The 19,679-nt window shown below is 44.3% G+C and overlaps 1 protein-coding gene across 3 annotated transcripts in view; it reads left to right on the top strand.

The window, feature by feature from the left end:
• SNX30 (sorting nexin family member 30) overlaps positions 1 to 19,679 on the top strand; it is a 72,591-nt gene that overhangs the window by 6,928 nt on the left and 45,984 nt on the right. Inside the window, exon 1 of one of the 3 annotated variants that reach the window (XM_027710230.2) lies at positions 1,208 to 1,520. The exons of 1 other annotated variant lie outside the window; for it this stretch is intronic. In XM_027710230.2, coding sequence (XP_027566031.1) covers positions 1,359 to 1,520 — 162 coding nt within the window. In that variant the 5' untranslated portion in view covers positions 1,208 to 1,358. Of the gene's footprint in view, positions 1 to 1,207; positions 1,521 to 19,679 lie in introns of those variants that run through there. One more of the 3 variants, XM_027710231.2, reaches the window with a different exon arrangement.

The following is a 19,679-nucleotide window of genomic DNA, read 5'->3' as shown; positions in this document are numbered from 1 at the left end:
GCGCTCTCATGCTTATCCTGCTGCGTGGCACCTGGCATTGACACCTGTAAAACTTCCTAGCTTAGCTTTAGGTACTGGTGCTGCACTTTTGATTTCAGTGGATTGTACTTGCCCGGGAAAAGTTAAGACACAAGTGAAATATTTACAGCATCCAAGTCTTGTTAGGTCAAGTCTTGAATGTTTATATTCATATATCTATCTATAGCTAGAAGGGATTGTGACAGTCTCATAGTAATACATCACTTGCCCCAGTAGCATGTTACTCTAGTATGTCTAATTAGTGCTGAGCACATTATTTGCAAAAAAAGTAATGAATCAGACAAATTTAGCTGCTTTATCTGCTCAGGGAATATCTTAAACCAGACTATTATTTTTCATCCATTTGTTAACTATTCTGCAGTCATCAGCACTTTTTCCACGTTATTAAATGTGGATAGATCACGGTGATGAATACATGCTGCTAGACAAATTTGCATGGATCACTTCTACAGGATTTAATATAATATTTCATCTCATTATTCTACAAAAATGCAAGATCTCTCAAATGCAGTGAAAGCGGACAAACAGCCATCAGTGAAAGCGTGTTTCTGTGGTTTGCTGGCCCTACGTGCAAGCATCTGCCTGTGTGTCCACTTGTGATGCACTCCCACCGCGAGGGAGGCCCAGGGTAAGGGCCTTGTCCCTCCCGTGCCCGGCTGGGGTCGGTCCCGCCTGGTGGAGGCGCCGCCGAAGCCCAGCTGCCATCTCAGGCACCCTCCCGCCCACACCGACACCGACTTCAGTGGAGCTCTCGTCCTGCACCAGTTTTCCACAGCTTCCCTTCAAACACGCGCACAGTTAGAGGTCGGTGAACTGAGCCTGGAAAAGCCGAGGAGCTGGGTTGCTTTTCTGGCGCTTGACCCGCCGTTCGACACCGTGCGGCACCAGCGCCGTCGGGGGGCGGTGGCAGCGCCCCAGGCTTAGAGGGTCCCGATACCTCCCGCGGCCCGGCCCGACCCGCCTGGGGCTTCGGCGGGTCCCGATGCCGCCCCAGGGCCGCCTCCCCTCGCCGCCCCGCCGGGTCCTGCCGGGGGCGGCGCTGTTCCCGCCTCGGCCGCGCTGGGCGGCGCTGCGCCTTCCGCGGCCGGGCCGGGGCGGCAGGTGGCGCGGATGGCGCCTTGGAAGGGGCGGGCGGCGGCGGCGTAGGCGGGCGCTGCGCTCGCTCCTCCTCCTCCGCCGCAGCCGCCGCCGCCTTCTGCCGCTCCTCGTAGCGCGGCGGTGGCGGGCAGGCTCTAGCCGCGGCCCCGCAGCTCCTCGCCGAGGCGGCGCGGCCTCCGCTCCCTCCTTCCTTGCCTCAGTCGCTGCCCGGCCCCGGAGCGATGTCGGGCGGCGCGGCGAGCGCCCCCAAGCCCCTCCCGTCCTCCGGGCCCAAGTCGCTGCGGGAGATGCCGCATCCCCTGGCCACGTCCAGCAGCGAGGAGATGGGGCCGGCGCTCACCCCCAGCCCTGACCTGCTCCTGCCCCGCAGCATCGCCGACAAGGTACGGCCCGGGGAAGGGGGGCGCGGCATTTGGGGGGCGGGGGGCGCTGATGTTGAAGACGTTTCTGCCCCTCTCTGTTGCAAGAGCATGGAGAGGAGGGAGAAGGGCTGTGTGTGTCTTGCCACGCCACATCCCTTTTCCCTGCTTCGTCTCCCCGCGGGGAAATAAAGCCCTGGGCGCTGCTGACATCCATTGCAAGAGCCCGGGGCTGCTCGAGCCGGCAGAAGGCACCCTTTGTGAGGGCTGAAGGCATCGTGTCCCTCGCTGTCACCGCGGTGGTTGCGAGAGGCGGTATCTGCCTGTGGCTCATACCCTCTACAGAAAGGTGTAAATGCTTCAGGAATTGCTGCAACTTCTTTGCTATCTCTCTCCTTCCTGAAGCCCTCACGGACAAAGCTTGCAGCTGCCGCTGCTTCCTTACCATCAAGCTTGCCATCAAATGGTCTGTGATTGTCCTTTCCAAGCTGAACTTCTGCTCACTGCTTCACAGCTCTGTAATACGGATAGGATGCTGTTGCAGGAGTATCTGTGCCGACTTTCCCTTCTCTAGATCAGGCTAATGTCCACAGGACACTAGTGGGCTCTGTGAAGTGCCTTCCCCGTGCGTGCGGGCCTTGGATGTGATAATTCAGTAGTGGCAGCACTGAAAACGGTAGTGTCAGTACACCACTGTTGATACATTAGCTGCACTTGCAAGGACTTGGTATCTCTGTAGACAGACTTCCTGAAATGTGTGAGGTAGGATTTCCTGGGAGCAAGAACTGCAAGGGGTGATATTGGCTTGAAGTTTTATAATAAGCAGTCCTGGGCCAGCTGGCTTGTGCTGCTAGTGGTACTGACTTGCTGGTGTCAAGAGGTGCTTCCTCTATGGCTGTTGTCCTGGGGAGCATGGAGCTGTTTCTGGGCAGGATGGATCAGCCTTGGGACTCTCAGCAGTATCTGGCCTGATACACTCCCATGTTACAGAGTGAGTCAAAGTAGCCTGGCCTCTTCCGTGTTTCACCTGCTGCCTGCATCTGTCACGTATGGATTCAGCACTTCTTCCTGCCTGTTTAAGGAGCCCTTTCCTTGAACATGTGCCCACTATTGCTCTAGTGAGAAGCCAGGCTTACCTTCTCTCCAGGAACATGTGCCTTCATCTAAGAAGTTTGTCAGTGTTGATGATCTGCTGAGATAAGGGATATGTGACTAAGGTGGGTGTAGAAATTGTGAAGGTTTTTGTCTGGGATGGCTTGGATTTACTCATGTAACTGCATTCCTGTCTGACCAACCTGTAGCAGTAGAAGTTGGCAGCTGCCTTCACAGGTCTCCTTGCAGCTGAGAAGTACAGTGGTAGTACTGTACTCGCTGTCCATCCACGCTGCTGTGTAGCTGCTGAGAAGCAGTGTTCTGAGGAGTAACTCACACCCGATAACTTCTTCCCTCAGTTGTATTCAAGATTTTTTTTGCTTTTGGAGCGCAAGCCAGTTCCTCTCTGCTTTACTACTTTGAGATATCTTGAGAAGTGTATCAGTATCCCTCACAACATAGGAACAGAAAAACCTCTCTAGCCTCAGGCTATGGTCAGCTAACTTCTTATTGGTAGGAAGGTTCTTGCCCAGTTATTCCTTCAGCAGTAGAGGTGAAGTCTGTCTTCCAGTACCTGTATGTAGTGCTGTGGGCACTTGGCAGCACAGTAGTACCCTAAAGGGGAGAGCAAAAAAGGGCTGTGGTAGGCAATGTTTAGACTTCAGAGCAGTTCAGTAGTTGACCTGGAAATGGCACTAGGCTAATGATCCTTGAAGAATAAAAGGATTTCCAGTAGGAAGAGAATAGCATTCTTTTTTTCTCTTTAGCTGAATTAGCAGAAGCAGCCAAATATCTTATCCTCCTGGTAGAAGGAGTCCAGCTGTTCTGCTGTGTATGGGACGTCTCTTTTTCTGCTCAATACCTCAGGAACTGGCAAGAAAAAAATGTGTTCTTTCCTACCTCAGAAAAAACTTCAGCAAGCAAACAGGTATTCCTGCCTTTAAGGCAAGAGTAAACTTCCACTGCTTGAACTGTCTATTGAGTAGTCTATAGAGTGAGTAGGGTAACTGGAGATAAAATAGGTAACGACCTTATATGTCGTTATTATGTCTCTTAGTCTTAGAATCATAGTATGGTTTGGGTTGGAAAGGACCTCAAAAATCACCTAGTCCCCAACCTCCCTACTGTGGACAGGGACACCTTTCACTAGACCAGGTTGCTCAGAGCTCCATCCAGCCTGGCCTTGAACACTTCCAGGGATGGGGCATCCATATTGTGTAACCTTAAGTCTTAATCTCTGATGGTGGGTCATTAATATTTTGAAAGGCTGGCTCACTAATCAGCTTCAGTAGTTGAGTAACAGAGGGAAGTCAGCATTCAAGTCTGATTTAGGCTTAAAACTCTGCACCTGTTATTTGTTGATTCTTGTGTAGGAGCTGTGCTCATCTGCTCTCTTGGGCTTCCCAAGGGCCTTGCTGGAGAATCTGATGGAGACTGGTACTGCAGAAGTTTTGGTTGAAGTCTCCTGCTTCACAGTGACTCTGGGTCAGTTAGATTCTTTATGGACTACTCTCCTTATCCAGGCCTATACTAGGACATCCCTCTGGCAAGAGGGCTGGTGACATTAGCTGGCACATCACCACAAAGTGGATAACTTTCTTTTCTGTGTTCCTCATGCCTTCTCTGAGCAAATAATTCCTAAACACTGCTGCAGCCTTAAAGTACCTAAGACTGAAATCCTCTGAGTGGAGAAAGTTTGGATGTAAAAGCAGATTGTTTGCTAATAAAGTAGTGCTTCGATTTTTGCTACCACAGGTGCACAGCCTGAAATGTCTGAACCTCTGCCATCACTGCTTTGCATTCTTTAAAGCATGCTTTTCTTGCCTTTTGGTTTCTTTTTTTTTTTTTGAGCTGTTGAGTAAGAACGCTCCTTTATCCTGAGTTAGAGAAACCTGGAGGACAGGAACACCTGCCTTTTGAGTTTTGATTCAAACATGAGAATAATCTAATGGTGTAGAGCCTGTGTAACTTTGAAGTCTCATAAACCTTAGGTTGCTGTTTAAGAAAAGTGGCTAATGCTGTTAGAGCAGTTGGTCATGGGAAAGGGAAGGAAAAACTGAGCTGTTTTCTGAGGCCACTAAGTAGACTAGTCTCAAGTTTTCTGAATCTTGGGAAGAGAGCTGCAGAGCTTTGTTGTCTGAAGTAGTGTCCTCATCCTGACTTGTAGTGGAGAGCAGTTTTAGGAGCAGGACACCTTGACTTTTGACAACATCTTACCTCTTAAATGAAAGGTTGTTTTAGTTAAGTACTTGACTTTCACGGTGATGCTGCAGCAAACATGAAACACTTGAGTTGTAGATACTTGCCTCTGAAGCATTTATATATTGGTCAGGCCTTTCTGTAAGGATCTTTTTATTCCCTTGAAGTCTAATTGCATAAAACATTGTCTTGATACCTGACCACCATCAGCTTTTTTTGACTTTATTCTCCCTTTACCCGTGCTAGCTTTCAAATAAGGAGACAGTTAACGTTGAACCTAAGATACTGACAGTGTTTGTTGTGTTTGTTTTTTTTCTTCTTAATTTTATTTGGTTGGTTTTTTTAACATCAGGTAAGAGGGGAAACAGGCAGGAGAAAACAATTCCTCAGGATGCACAATACATTGTGTTGCAGAGTTAGTTGTAGAACTAAGGTCTTGCTGTTTTAGCTTTTGGAAGACATGCAAGCTAATTGAGGTCTGGTTTTCAGAGCAGATCCTCTTCTGAGGAGGGTAAGACAAATGGAGAAATGTCTGTGGATTTTTCTTTTCTTTTTCCTTTTAAAAAAAAGAAAGAAGTTCTGCTTCCACATGAGTACTTGACTCCAGTGCACTAGTTTGTCACTTTTGATAGGGAATCTACTCTGTGCACTAGAATAAACACTTTGACACTGAGGAGAAAAGACATTATTAATGGACAGAGTTTGGAGCAGAGGTGAGAAGTAGATGGTATTTTACTATGTTTGGATTCAGCCTCACTGAGACTGTGCAAACCTGCTGCTATGTGTTGGAAGTGCAAAGCTGTGCAGAGTGAGAAAGAGCGTTCTGTAGGGTTTACTTCCGCTGTCCTCTAGCTATGGTCCCTCTAGACTTGTATCATGATGGTATCTTCCTTACGCTGTGGTGTTGGCTGTTCTTGCTGTGGTCTGCCTTGAGGCTGGCAGCTATCTGATAAGAATCCCAAGTCACAGCACTGGTTTCTTTCCTAGCAGTCCAAAACCTTTCATATCCCACTTACCCTCGGACTCAGACTGCCTTGTCCTTTTTCAGACATCTCTGACTACTTGATGCTGTACATGTGGCCAGCTACCTGTAACTTTCTCAACTTTTCTTCTTGGAAACTATGCATACCTTGTATTTGCCTCTGTTAGCTCTAGACAGCTGACGTGAGCTTCAAGGCTGTTTTACAAGCAGTATATCAAGCAGCTGTCAGAGCTGATGTGGAATACCAGGCTTGCAGTGAGTGCATGGCTTGAATGTGATAGTTCATGGAGATGGACATTAAAACTCCTACTGCCAGCTTTTGGTTACTAACTGAGAACTCTTGCTTGCATGCTCATCTGCTTCCTTGCTACCACCCTGGTGAATTCCTGGACTTCTTATTAGCACCTGATCGAGTATAAACACTTGATGTGTTTGCTGGAGTGCTGTTACTTAGCACTCATTTTGAAAGGGAGCCTGGCATCTCTCCAACTCCAGAAAGTATACTGAGTGTCTGAAGCTCTACTTCCAGCCTCCTTGGTTGCTATTTTATAATTATTGCTGTTAACTTTATCCGCCCACAGATGAAACCAGTTTGCGTTATAATCTGAAAACTTAAAATAGATCTGCCTAAGCTTCTACAAACCTCTTCCTTCTCTGACAAGATGAGAACTTAAACCATGTATTGTTCTTAAAGGAACCTAGAGGTGAATTCTCAGTTTTGGGAGAGACTCAAGACTGCAGAAGGTCAAACTGAAGTTGGTGAACTTGTGAAACAATGCCAGTATGGATGGGTTAATCTCTGTTTGAATCTACAGGAATGCAAAACTGACAGTCACAGAGAAGTTGAGTATGGAATGCATATCTTCTAGTCCGACCTCCTGGCTCTTGGCTCAGGTAGAGCAGGCTGCTTAGGATGCTGTGAAATTGTCTTGTGAACATCTCTCTGGGCATCCTGTTCCTGCATCCAGTCACCCACAATGTAAAATATTTTTCTCACGTTTAAGTGAAACTCCCAGTATTTCAGTTTATGCCCATTGTCTGCTGTTCTGTTGTTGAATCCACTGAATAGAGTATGTCACCTCCTTCTGTACACCCATCAGGTATTTATCCATATTGGTAAGATCCCCTGAGCATTATTCTCTCCAAGCTGTTAGTCTTCTTTGCCTTGAGGCATATTATTGGCTCTTGGTCAACTTCTTCATCAGTGTCTGTGGGTTTTGGTTTGTTTTTTTTTTTTTCATTCTGCCAAGCTGCTTTTCAATGAGTCAGCCTCCAGCACATACTGCTATATGGGGTTGTTCCTGCCAAGTGCAGAACTTTTCATTTCCTCATGTTGAATTTCATGAAGTACCCAACAGCCCATTTCTCCAGCCTCTTGAGGTCCCTCTGAACAACGCACAAACATCTGGTGTATCAAGCACTGACACAGTACACTTGCTGAGGATGTACCCTGTTCCATCATTTAGGTAATTAATGAAGGTGTTAAAACAGTAGTGGCCCTAGTACTGCCTGCTGGTGTATTCCAATAATGACTGCCCACCAGTTGGAACTTGCGGGATCACAATGCTTTCAGCCCAGCAGTTCAACCAGTTTTCAGTCTCCTTTACTGTACATCTATCTACCTTGTGCATCACCAGCTTGTCTAGAAGGATGTTGTTAAAAGCCTTCTTAAAGTTGAGATGAAGCACGTTAAAGCTCTCCCTTTGTGTACCAGCCCAGTGATACCTTTATAGCAGGTGTTGGGTTGGTTGGGCATGACTTCCCTTAAGTCCTTGCTGACTTCTCATCGCCACGTCCTTCGTGTGTTTGGAAATGGTTTCTAATATTTGCTTGATTGCCTTTCTAGGGATTGAGGTGAGGTTGACTGTCCTGTAGTTCCCTGTAACTGCCTTTATGAAGACAGAAGTGAATCATGTTTCTTAGGCCAGGAAGCTTTTAGGTACAAGCATTTGTCTGCCCCATGCTTCCTAAGCGGGCCATTGGCTCTCAAAGGCTGAGCTTAGTTGCCATCTTGTTTAAGGGAACTCTGTCTCTTCTCCTGTTGCACAGTGTGCCTGCATGTCTGGTAGTTCTCTTCTAGTCTCCTGGTTAAAAGAACTTATTTAAACCTTGCATGGCTTTCAGCATGCCATCAGTGCTTTATTCACAGTCCAGCTGCTGGCTGAATCCATTTTCCCTTCTTTCATAGTAGCAGTAACTGGAACTGCTTTTTGTAGCTATTTCATCTCTCAAACCTGTAATACCACTTGGATAGGTTAAAACCACAGTATTTTACTTCTAGAAAGAAAAAAGTAGAAAAGATGGAGTGCTTTTCTCTTTTTTTACTTGTAGCCGCTCTGGAGCTTAATGGGGTAGAAGTGTGTTATAACAGCACATTGGTGGGCCTGCTTACAGTTGCCTTCACTTACAGAAATGAATAAGGGTGTTTTAATGGTACCTTACAACACAGGTGCTCTAGTAGTACTGTAAAACTCGGTGGACTCTTTATGAAACATAACTTCCCAGTGAATTTCTCTGGAATTGGCAATTCTCTTCTGAGCAAGATGAAGGATAGCTAACGAGTTGGGACAAACACTTGCATCAGCATAACTGTCCTAGTACCATTACTTTTTTAATATCTCCTGGTAAAGCTAAGCATAGCTTCTACTGTATAATAGTATTATTACTTTGTGGGTCTTACTTCAATTTAATGGAGGGAAGGGTGTATACTTTGAGGTTGAATTCAGTGTTGCACAGCCTTCATAATCTTTTCAACAGGATTGCTTCATACATAATGAGACAGAGTATTGAAAATAGATATTCAAAGCATACATGGAGGAACTTGGTTCTTCAGATGGGTTTCAGAAGGATGAGTCTTGGCAATAACTTGTCAGCCATGGTGGAAAAAGTTATGCTTGGTGGTCGGAAAGAATCCTCTGGGCTGCCTGTGCTAGAGTGCTTCCAACTTATCAAGTAGCTGAATGCTTTCTGAACTCCTTCAGGAGTTGAAAGGGATAACTGGATTGATAAAGTAAGTTCTCTTACTACAGTTGCGTGGGCACTTCCTTCTTCTATCAGTGCCTCTGGCAGCATGTCCCTGTAATTAATGGTGGGAGAGGCAGAGAGTAAAGGAATGAAAGTTTCCTATTGACACACTGATCTGGGAGACATCAGTTCCTAGATTAATGTGCAGACTATTGTCTTGGTGTTTTCTAGCATTGTGGTCTACTCTTGTGGTGTCTTAAACAGATGGTCTGGCTGTCATATGACCCAGTCTGCTCCTTATCTGAGTGGAGACACTGGTCTCTCTAAATCAGGAGACAAACAGAGCTCTTACAGTGCAGTGGGACTTAACTTAGTGCTGCTATATGAAAATCTACTTGCAACACCTGAACTGCATCTTTGAGATTGTGACTTGCATGTGCTTTGAGTCTGCAGAAGACAGTACATGGATTAAAAATGGCATTTGGTCTTGTGTATGTCTCAGAAATAACTTCACTGAGGCTTGTTCTCTGCTGACCTTGAGCAAGACCTTAAATGCTGAGCTGTACTGACTCTTTAAGCTGTGACTGACTCGACTGCCTGAGACCCCCAAGTCCTAGTGGCTGGGCAAAACTGCTCCCATCACTAGGATGCAGTGGGAAAGAAAGCTCCAAACTCTGCCTTGTAGCTGGTGTCATCTGGAACCGTGAATTAAAATCTACGAATTAGTAAATTATTGAAAAACTGTGTGGAGCACTTCCAGTTACTAAGGACAATAACTGACAGCAAGGTGGCTACTAGCAATATTGCAGTGACCAACTGAAGATGGGAAAACAAATCCAGTGAGCTGCAACTATTTTAGTGAGTTAGAGTTTCCAATATCAGACCAATTTAAATCACCTTTAAAAAGGGCAAGAAGGAGGACCCAGAGAACTACATTTTTGTCTTATGGTCACATTCAGAGCTTCTACGCTACTGCTTCTGTGAAGCGGTAAGCAATGGGTGAGATATTACAAGTGATGGTGTCTATAACCCTTGAAGACACATTTCTGCTGGACTCAGTTTTGTGGCTCTAGGTGTCTTGGTTGATGACAACTACTATAGAAGCATGTGGGAGCAGACACATTGCGGAAATGTGTAGTACTTCAGTTTGCAGGAAAATGTGCAAAATGTGAAATGTAAACTTGCTTCTTTGTTATACTTCAAATTGCAGAGAGCAGACTACTGTAAGACTGACAACCTCTGCTTGTCTTAGAGTGGTCAATAATATTACTTGTGTAGTGATCTATAGTGTTGTTAGTAAAGGGATGGCTTACAGCACTGAAGGACATGCTTTTATCTGTATTATGAGTCTGTGCTCTGACCTCACGCTGAATTTAAGTCTGAAAAAAACAAACTCTTTTAAACCACCCTGGTGCTGCATGTCTGTTGAGGTTTGCTAGTAGCCTCTTAAACCCAAAAATGCTATCAAGAGATTAAGCTTCTCTCTGTCATGTCTACCAGGAAATCTGTTATTATACTGATTCAGTGCCCTGTCCTCATGGGCAAGTATTGCCTTATAGTGCTTGAATGAAACTCGTGTCTTTCTGAAGGTCCTCTTAGGGTATAAACCCCTATTTTAAACTTTGTCTGCGTAATTTGCCTCACTTTTCCAGTAAGCTTGATGTAATGTGTTCCTTGAAAAGGAATACACTGCAAAGCAGCTTAAGGGCAGAGGAGCCTCTTCCTTGTCAGTGCTGCAGATGGTATCAGCAGCAGGCTCTCTCGGCTAACTGGGTGGTGAAAGCAGTGACATCTGGGAATAGTAAGTGGTAGACTACCCCAGACAATACTGAAACCCGTGCTTTTCTGGGTAGAAGTAACACCTTTGCTGTAGCTTTTCAGATGCTAGTATAAGGCAAATTGTGAGTGAAAATCTTGAATACTGCCAAGATTAAGCTGTGTTTTGGATTGTTGCCAAGAAAATCCCTGGAAATTTTTAATTGGTACTGTTTATTGCCAGTGATCAGCTTGACCACTTCAGGATTTGTGTGCTGACTGGTGCTGACTGGCCTGTTCCTGAGTATACTTCACTTGAAGCCATGTGTGCTAAATACCTGTATATGCCTCAGTGGCTCTTATAAGCCTAGACCATTAAATAAAAGGAGTTTCTCTAGATAAATTAGTCTGTAGATCTCATGCCTTGTTTCTTTTGTCCATCGATCTCTAAAGATAGTTTCCATACTGTGAGAAAATACTGCATGACTGCTTTTTCTGAGTTGCTCTCCTTAAAGTAGGGAGTGAAACAGTCATACTGTGTGGGTTTAGGTTTAGGGGTTTTTTTTTTCCTTCCAGCAGATAAGCACTTTATTTTATCGCTGTGGGAGCAAATGCCTTTCTGCTGGAAAATGCCTTGTATATCAACAGTTGTGATAGAGGGATATTGTTTAAATTGCACCTGCATAAACTATCCCTGAGAGCTTCTCCAAGAGCACGCTCCTCCAGCTCTTCCAGATGTAAACTTAAACCCTTCCCTCTGAATATCTTTGCATGTTTACTTGCACAGTGGTATCTTGTCAGTCTGACTTGCTCTCATGAAACCTCCATTGGTCTTGTCGAGAAATGTTAATGCAGCTCATCTGAAACAGTGATCATGAGGAGATCCACATTGTAGTGTATGCATATTCTTTCTTATTTAAATGACGTATTCACCAGGATGTATTCACGAGTAATTTCCAGTCCTCTATCATCTCTTTCCCTCCTGCTGCTTCCCTCTGTTTCTCCCCAATTCTTTGCATCTTTTCACATAAAAAGAAAAGATAGTACTGTTTGTCCTCAAAAGGCTCTGAGCCAAACTGGCAGTTTGGTGAGACTGGGTACCTAGATAACTGATGAAACTAAGTCTGCTTCTAGAGGGTGAACAGGAGAAGAAACTACTTCTGCATGGTATATCTGCAGAGCCTTAATGCAAAACTGTATATCTCTAGGAGAAAGCAGTTTAGTTTAGACAAGCTTAATAAACTGTTCTGTCTGCAATCAGATATAAATCTGGTTTCTTGGGTTGGGAATGATACCCAGTCATACTCTGGATTCAAATTTTCCTGCTCATGATCTGAAATCCTGGCTGCTGCTTTGCTATTTAGGAGGTCAGGACTCAGATTCTGAAAATGAAGCTTTAAACAAAATACTGGATGTGTTAGACTTGTTTGTTAACAGGGTGCTCTTTACCACATTAAAATAGGTTGTGATGTTTCTGTGCACACAATTGCAGAACCCTTATAACAAAAGGTATTACTGAAGCAAACTCCTTGCAGATGGACATGGAATTTAACAAAGCTAGAGAGGAGAGTAGCTGGAGACTTGACTCAAAAGGTCTGTTCTTTCCTACATATTTCTGAGAACGTGCAGTTTCTGCCATTTGTGGAGGCCTTTGAACTCTGAAGATAGAGCGGAGTTGGTGCCTGGTACCTTCTACTGAGAACTGTAGAAAGAAGAAAGAACTTATAGCTCTGCTAAAGGATACCAATCCAAGTCTGCCCAAATCTTAAACTCTCTTGCTTTCCATGAGGTCACAAGCACTTTTGCACTATTTTCTACAGCTTAGACATAACTGAACTAATCTTGCTGGTCAGTTGCCAGCCTGGCATTTTGTTTAGGAAGATAAAGCTTTCTGCAAGGACTCGCTTGCTTTGAAAACAGACGTGGAAGCTATCTTTGAATCTGAGACTGTTTATTTCAAGAGAGTTGTTATCCTCTGGATGTGTTAAATTACCTTTCGACATTTACCCCAGTAAGGGAGCTGTAAGATGTGGTAAGTGTGCCGTTACTCCTCATGCTTTCCTTCCTGTTCAAAGGATATGGAGAAGTACATGTCAGATTAGTGAGAGTTAGTAAGTCAAAATTACGTCTTATACCTTTGTATTTTGCCTAAGTAATGTCTGCTGCAAATAACAGTCCATTTCATCTTCCAAATGCTTGGCCCCCAAAGGCTTTTGGCCTTTTATGCACAAAGTAGCACAGTAGCATGGCTTATTACTAATATTGAAGGACTTGTCTTAACTGCTGTAAAACATCTGTGAGATACCACTCATGTTCCTCATTTTAGAGTCTAAGCTGAACCACATTTAGTTCAGTGTGGTATTGCACAGTTCCCCTTCCAAACTAAGAAAAGACGACACCCTCTTAAGGACTGCAAGAAGGCAGACTTATAGCCAGACTCTATGAACAGATAGTCTGATGTGGTACTTGACACCTTCATGTAACACTTGTCTTTACCCTGGTGCACAGGAAGGCTGAAACTAAGCTGTATTGTAGCTGAGTAGCTAAAGGCTTCAGCATCAGAGTTAGGAGATTCAGGTCTTGCTGAAAATGCTGTTTTCCAGAATGCTTCTGTGCCCACATTCTGGCTCTGTTTAGCTTGACTGTAATGACTTACAGGAAAACAAACCACAAAGTAAAATAATCCATCCTATAAAACTTGGCTGATGACCTCAGAAATGAGGTGAGAATCCCGTGACCTACATGAGAAGACTTGAAAAGTGCTTGTGTCAAGCAAGTGATGCCTCTGTGAAGCTTGATTCTGTGTTTCTCTGTCCAGCCAAAGTGCAAAGAAGCCCTATTGCAAGCATGATACCTGTATGAGCAAGAATGCTCCCAGGTTTTGAGGGGTATAAAACTGCATGCCATCATGATTAGCTCCTGCATTTTAAATTCTTACTTTTTTTCAGGGATCCTGAGGAGCCCGTCTCTAGGCAGCTCTGACCTACAGAGCAGAAACAGTAGTTGAAATGATGAACACCAGAACAAAGTCATCAGACTCATGGCTTGGCAGTATGCTGTGCTTGGACACCTATTTAAAATATCCTGAGAGCAAACTGATCCAGTCTTTATCTAGTGGCTTTTTGGTTAGATGGGTAAAATACCAGTGGTACTGCTGGAACTTCTGAGGAGAGGCTTGGCCTTGTTAGATTTGGGGGCTTTCTGCCCAGCACTGCAGGGCTCACAGGCTTGGTGTGTAATACCCTCTAGGGCTAAGAGATGAAAATCTGGGCTTGAGTCCTCAGCAGCCAGCATTGTTCTTACTCTGCTGACACATTTTCAGGTAAGAGAAGAGGAATTTCTTCCAATTTGAACTTAGTCTGCATTGCACTTAAAATAGCCTCAACCTAGCAGTCTGATTCCAGATGATTTAATATAATGGAAAACACTGATCTCTTCTGAAAGTATCATCTTGTTCCTTGTGAGTACATCCACACAAAGTGTACTCTCCTTCCAATTACTGGAGAAGGGTATCAGGAGCTGGTGTACATGTAACCACTTAGCCTTTCCCAGGAGGGTAAGTCTAGCCTTAGAAGTTGATTCTCACAGGTCTTCAGTTCTTGTTGAACTAAAACTCCGTATTGTCTTGTTTGTGAATCAGCATAGAAATGTGGTCCTTCTATCTGGGAATGAATAGGATTTTTGGAGTTTAACTGTGGGGATGTTGTGTTGTTTGGGTTTTTTTTAAACCCTGTAGAGCAGGATTTATCCTCCCTTCCGCAGCATACTCCCTTCTCTGCAGTCTGTATCCCCACTTCAGTGCCTTAAAATAGCTGCCCAAGATGAAGTGCAAGAGGCAGGGACATGCAATATCTCAAATTTACCTCAGATGTGTGAGGAAACAAAAGTGACCTCTAATAAACAATGTTTGATGCTGCTGCCTGACAGAGCATGAAACTGAACCTATATAAAGGGAAGCAAATGCCTTTTCTTCCCTTGGTCTATATCTAGCTGATATTGGATAATAGTCTTGTGTAGACTGAGATTTCACTATACAGATGTTCAGTGAGATCTTCTAATGGGATACTATGCTGACAGTCACAAATAAGCTGATCTAGATGGTACTGGAGGATAGAAAAGTGCTTTTTCTTTCTACGCAGAGCTGACCTGTACAGGCCAGTGGAACAGAGCTCTGTACACAAAAAGTACCTGCTTTCAAAACTCGCTAGGATAAGACAAGCACTGAACATCTTATGAACACATCTGTGAAAGCCAAGTTAATGTAAGCTTTTATAGTGTCCTTGGGAATGTTTACATCTAAACCGCTTCAGCTTTTCAGTCACTGGCTGCCATTCTACTGTGACTTACTCTCATGTACTGAAGGCATGGAGATAAGAGTGTTCCAGAAACCAGCTGCAGTTGTTGTGTGGAATTGTTGTCTCCTTAATATGACTCTGTCTGTGGTCATGTCTCTGGAAAATGAATGGCAAAAGCAATGGAACACCCTGAAACACAAGGAGAAAATGTACACTTCTGAAGTGAACTGTGAGGTTCTAGAAACAGTACTGGCCTGGCCCTAAGGTCGTTAAGTTAGGCAGGGATATTAGGGGTTAAGTGCACCACTTGCCTCTAAACAGCAACATTTCTAAATGTCTGTTACTGTCATATAATACTTGTTGAATGGGAACAATGGGCATGCAGCATCATATGGTTTCAGGCTAGCCCTTTCCAGAGATAAGCTTATGTGTGCTTGGAAGGCCTAGCTGAGCCACATCTGCTTCCTTTGTGGATTGCTGCTTAGAGAGCAAAACTGTCTGGTTAAGCTGTACACTTGCTAAGGCAGGATAGGTGAAAACATTCAGTTTGTGGAAGCTGCAGTATTCACTAGCTGCATGTAACTCAGCAGGAAACTGTGTGGTCTTCACTTGACAATACAACACCACCTATGGAATTTTAGACCTTTTTTTAGTCTTTAAGGCTTGAGTACTGGATGCTTTCTCTGGCATATTACTCCATTGGGGGAGGCTGCCATCCAGAAGACTGGATACCAAACTCCTGAAGTTTTACTTTATGTGGATCCAAGCTGCTCTGTAAATGGAGTCTTGGAAAATCTCCTGGGAGAAGATGAGAACTGCTGGAAACTTTCCAAGGAATTTTAAGTCTTGCATACAGACTTCTAGTTTATAAAATTCAGTTGAATTTTAAACTTGGATGAAGTGAGCTTTTTGATAGATTTAGTATCTGTTTCTGGGCAGGCTAACTGGTCAAGGTGTTTGGACATCATAAGACAACAAAATAATGTGAACAGCCTTACCAGAGAGCAGCCTGCATAGTTGGCAAGGCTCATGCATTTCCAGCACAGGCAGTTAGTTCCTACTTGTCTGGCACTATAGGATACCAAACATGTGCTGTTAGAATGTTTCTGATCTCATGTACCCATGAGATTTTGGATGTCTTGAAATTTGGATGTCTTGAGAGATTCTAGGAACTTCTAAGGAATGCATTAAAAGCCTGCCTTGTGGTGGTATTACAGTTGTGCACAAGAGCCTAGTACTTAACCTGAAGGTCTGAATGGCACACTATTTCTGCTGTAGGTTATGATCCAGGCCTTGGTGGACCTTCACCTGACCTGCTTCAGCAGGTGACAAAGCTGTGAGACTGTCCTGAGGAGGAGACTGCCCTGAGGAAGTGAGGGACCAAGACTAAGGATCTTTGCTCTTTAATTTGGAAAAAGCTTTGAAGCTCGAGGAAATCTTTGTGGATGCTCTCTAAGAAGTGAAGAATGTCTTGACAAAACGTGTCCTCCATGCCTGGCTGCTAGAAGCAGCCTCCCTTTCTGTCTGCTGTATGACTGCTCAGATTTATGGCAGACTGACTGTACTGTGAGTAACAGGTGCCATGACAACAAGGCTTTGTAAGCATTGGGTACCTGCTGTGACTTGGACTGCGCTGATCTCTGATAATGCAGATAGGTACTTAAAACAGTTGATGGGCAGCTGCTTGGTGCACTAAAGGTGAAGCTGGTGCTTAAGTCCTGGCGCTGAAGTCAGACTCTGTTATATAAAACAGATAATACTAGCCAATATATCAGATGCTTGGGAGTATGATAGCTATACCAACAGGTAGAAACACAGGTGGCTGCAGATCTCCTTTCCCTCTCGGCGCTGCAGGACATACTTTTCTTTCTGTGGTAAAAGCAGACTGACACAGATGTTGCAGTCTTGCTTCTCCAACTGCAAAAAAAGTCCGAGTCCTGTGAAAGAAAGACAATGCTAATTAATATGACAAGGAGGTTTTCTGCTGATAGGATAACAGCTTGAGACAGATTGCTGGATCTTCTGCTGTGACATTTCAAAGCCTACCTCTTTCTAGCATTAGCATCAGACTTCAGTCAACTGATCCTTCCTCCTTTTAAATGAGGGTTCAGCAGCCTTAAGTAATGTTCCTGGTGCACTTAGCTAGGAAGTTCCACCCATTAAGAAGGAGAAATAGTTAGCTCCTAACTTGGCCTTCATCTGCTGAAAACTAGACAAGCAGTAGGGTCTGATGCCAGCAGTGACTGTCAGGGAGAATCCTGCTGTCCTGGATAAGGCAGTATAGCACGTTGTACACACCATCTGTCCTTTCCCCACCATGGCAGCTGGCACCTCTCCTGATCTGAACCACAGCTGGTATAGAAGCTTTACTTGATCTAGATATGAAGTGTTTCATCCAAGGTAAAACTATCACAGCCTTTAAGACCTGAGACATTCCATAGGACCCATGACTGCAAGAACACACTCAAGTACAATGAAGTGGATTCAAGCCTTCACAGGCTTCTGCCCTGCTTAAAATGTGCAAGACATGCTAGTGTGATATTGTTATCTCCTAACAGAATTGGTGAGGAAAGTTGCTAACTTCATGCAAGTGCCTGCAAGCCCCATCTTTGGTCTACTCCAGGTAGAGTAGAGTTTTTGTATTTTAAGTGGATTCCATCGTATTCTTTAAGCTCTCTTCTGGAAGAATTTTGTTATAAGCTTTTGGGATCTCCTGTGCAACCAGGCTTAAGCTGTTTCTGCAATGTAATTCGTTTCTATACTGGAAGCTTATAATTTGACTAGCTGCAGTTCTGGCACAACTTGTCATACGCTAATGCTTATTGCATATGGGCAATGATGAACTGTCTTTTCCTTTTGGAAACAGAAATGGATTTGTGTGCAGCTACTGTGGTATCCCAGGGTTTGCTTTGCTTTTCAGTCTGCTCAGCCAAATTCTCCTGTCTAGCTGAACTGCAGATTTTCTGAAGCCATCTCCTGTTGCTAATCTTATCCTGTCTTCTGCTTATTCTGTTTGTGTAACTTCAACAGCACTCCTTATCTGCAGAGTTATCATACCATTCCTTCTTCCTATTGTACATGCTCCTGCTACACTGAATCTGAGCCAGATTCCTATGTACTTTGAGCTGTCTACGTTATGTCTGAGCTGGCCAGCTGTGCCATGCTCATCCTGATCTTTTGCTCTCTTAGGAGAGCATTTGAGTGCCTACCTTTCTACTCTTACTCCCCGTCAGTTAAATCTGAAATCTCTTATCTGTTGGCAGCCACTTGTGTGTATTAGTTGAGAGAATGCATCTAAACTCTCTGTTAGTAGACAGTAGTTTAGATCACCCTTTCCCAAAATGTCTAGGCTAAAGCATTATTTTCTCTACTTCATAAAGCAGCCCTCAAGGTGAAGAGCAGCTCTGCCACAGTTCTGCAATACTGCAGCAGACAGATGGCTGTCTGTGAAATCCCAGTAGTCCCACGATGGGTTTCTGACAGTGACTAGTAGGAACTTAGCTGTGTTCTTAGCCATTGTCAAAGGCAGACCTTTGTAAGTAGCTTTACCTTGAGGCTGTCACCTGTAGTTCTGAACCTTTGAAGAAAGGACTGATGAACAGAGAGGGTCTCACCCAAACATGATTGCTTTGCTAAGATTGTGTGTTTTGTTTAGCCACTTGAAGACCCTGTGAGGCTGGGGCTAAGCACTAATTGTATACCTAAACAATTCTAGTTACTGTGGTGCTTAGATGAAGTGATGTTTCTCTCTTTAGCAATAAGGGAAGTCACTCTGGATAAATCTATTCCTGTGGTACTAGTTAAAAGGTGCAAACAAAAATCCCGTCTTCTCTGAAGAGGCATGGATCTTTAGGACTTTTTAATACTGTTGTCAGGTGTTCCCATCCTACATGCTGTACAACTTGTCATATGCTGTCGGCTCCCTGTGCTACAAAACCAGAGCAGAGAACACGTGAAGTTGCTGTGATATTTATGCAAGTGGAGTAACCACTGTTATGGGGTAGTTGGTCTATATTCAAGTGTGAGATTTGAAGGTGTGGAAATATATCAAGTTAGCTGTAAGGCTGGTGGGGGGTTTTTTGTGTTTGGGGTTTTTTTGGTGGGTTGGTTTGTTTGTTGTTCTTTCTTTTTTTCCCTTCCCTTTCTGCCCAGTCAATTTCAAGGAATTGCAGATTTCCTAAACCTTTGTATGTGTCTTCCTAAAATAGCCACTTGCTGGATCTTCTAGCATTTGTCTTCCTTAGGCAGAGGATGGGAATGAGGACCTCTTCCAGGAAAAAGTAGTGTTTTCATTAGAACTCCAAAAGGGAGGTGTGCCTAGACACTGGTGCAGAAGGGTGTGATCAGTGACTGTCCTGTAGTGTGGTGATGGCAGTTCAGGCTCTGACTGCTGTCAGTGTGTTTGGATGTTAATGGACTAGATGGGAAGCCTCTGATGAAAGTTTGTGCTCCTTCTTCTACTGTAGGAATCTCCAGAGGCTGACTGCATTCCAGACAACTGAACTGTTGCCACTTTGCCTGAAGGCTGTCTTATAAGTAGGTCTCTTGATTTGCCTAGCTGACTTGTTTTCAGAGTCTAATTTGGTTCAGTCTCACCAGGAGGTGTTGGTTCAGCAATATTTCTACTTCCTTATGAATAGGAAGCCGGTTGCGCCATACTAAGGGGAGTTAATGGTGGTAATTTGCTTTCTCTTCAACTTGTAGAACAACTTAATGGTCAAAGTCCAGACCTTAGGGGATTGCTCGGGTATCTTGGAAAAGGGTGATCCTTGGAGCTGCTGGGGTAAATACTCTTGTAATATATCAGTGAAACTTGACAGTGGCATCTTTGAAAATACTGTGCTTTCCCTTGAATCTGTTAAACTTATTAAAAACTTCCTTTTTTTTCCTCTCTAT

The sequence above is a fragment of the Pipra filicauda genome, unplaced genomic scaffold (assembly GCF_003945595.2).
Source record: "Pipra filicauda isolate LSUMZ 115617 unplaced genomic scaffold, ASM394559v2 scaffold71_size5581439_pilon, whole genome shotgun sequence".
Classification (NCBI taxonomy): domain Eukaryota; kingdom Metazoa; phylum Chordata; class Aves; order Passeriformes; family Pipridae; genus Pipra; species Pipra filicauda.
The sequence above is the reverse complement of the archived record's forward strand: the minus strand, read 5'-3'. Positions and strand labels throughout refer to the sequence as shown.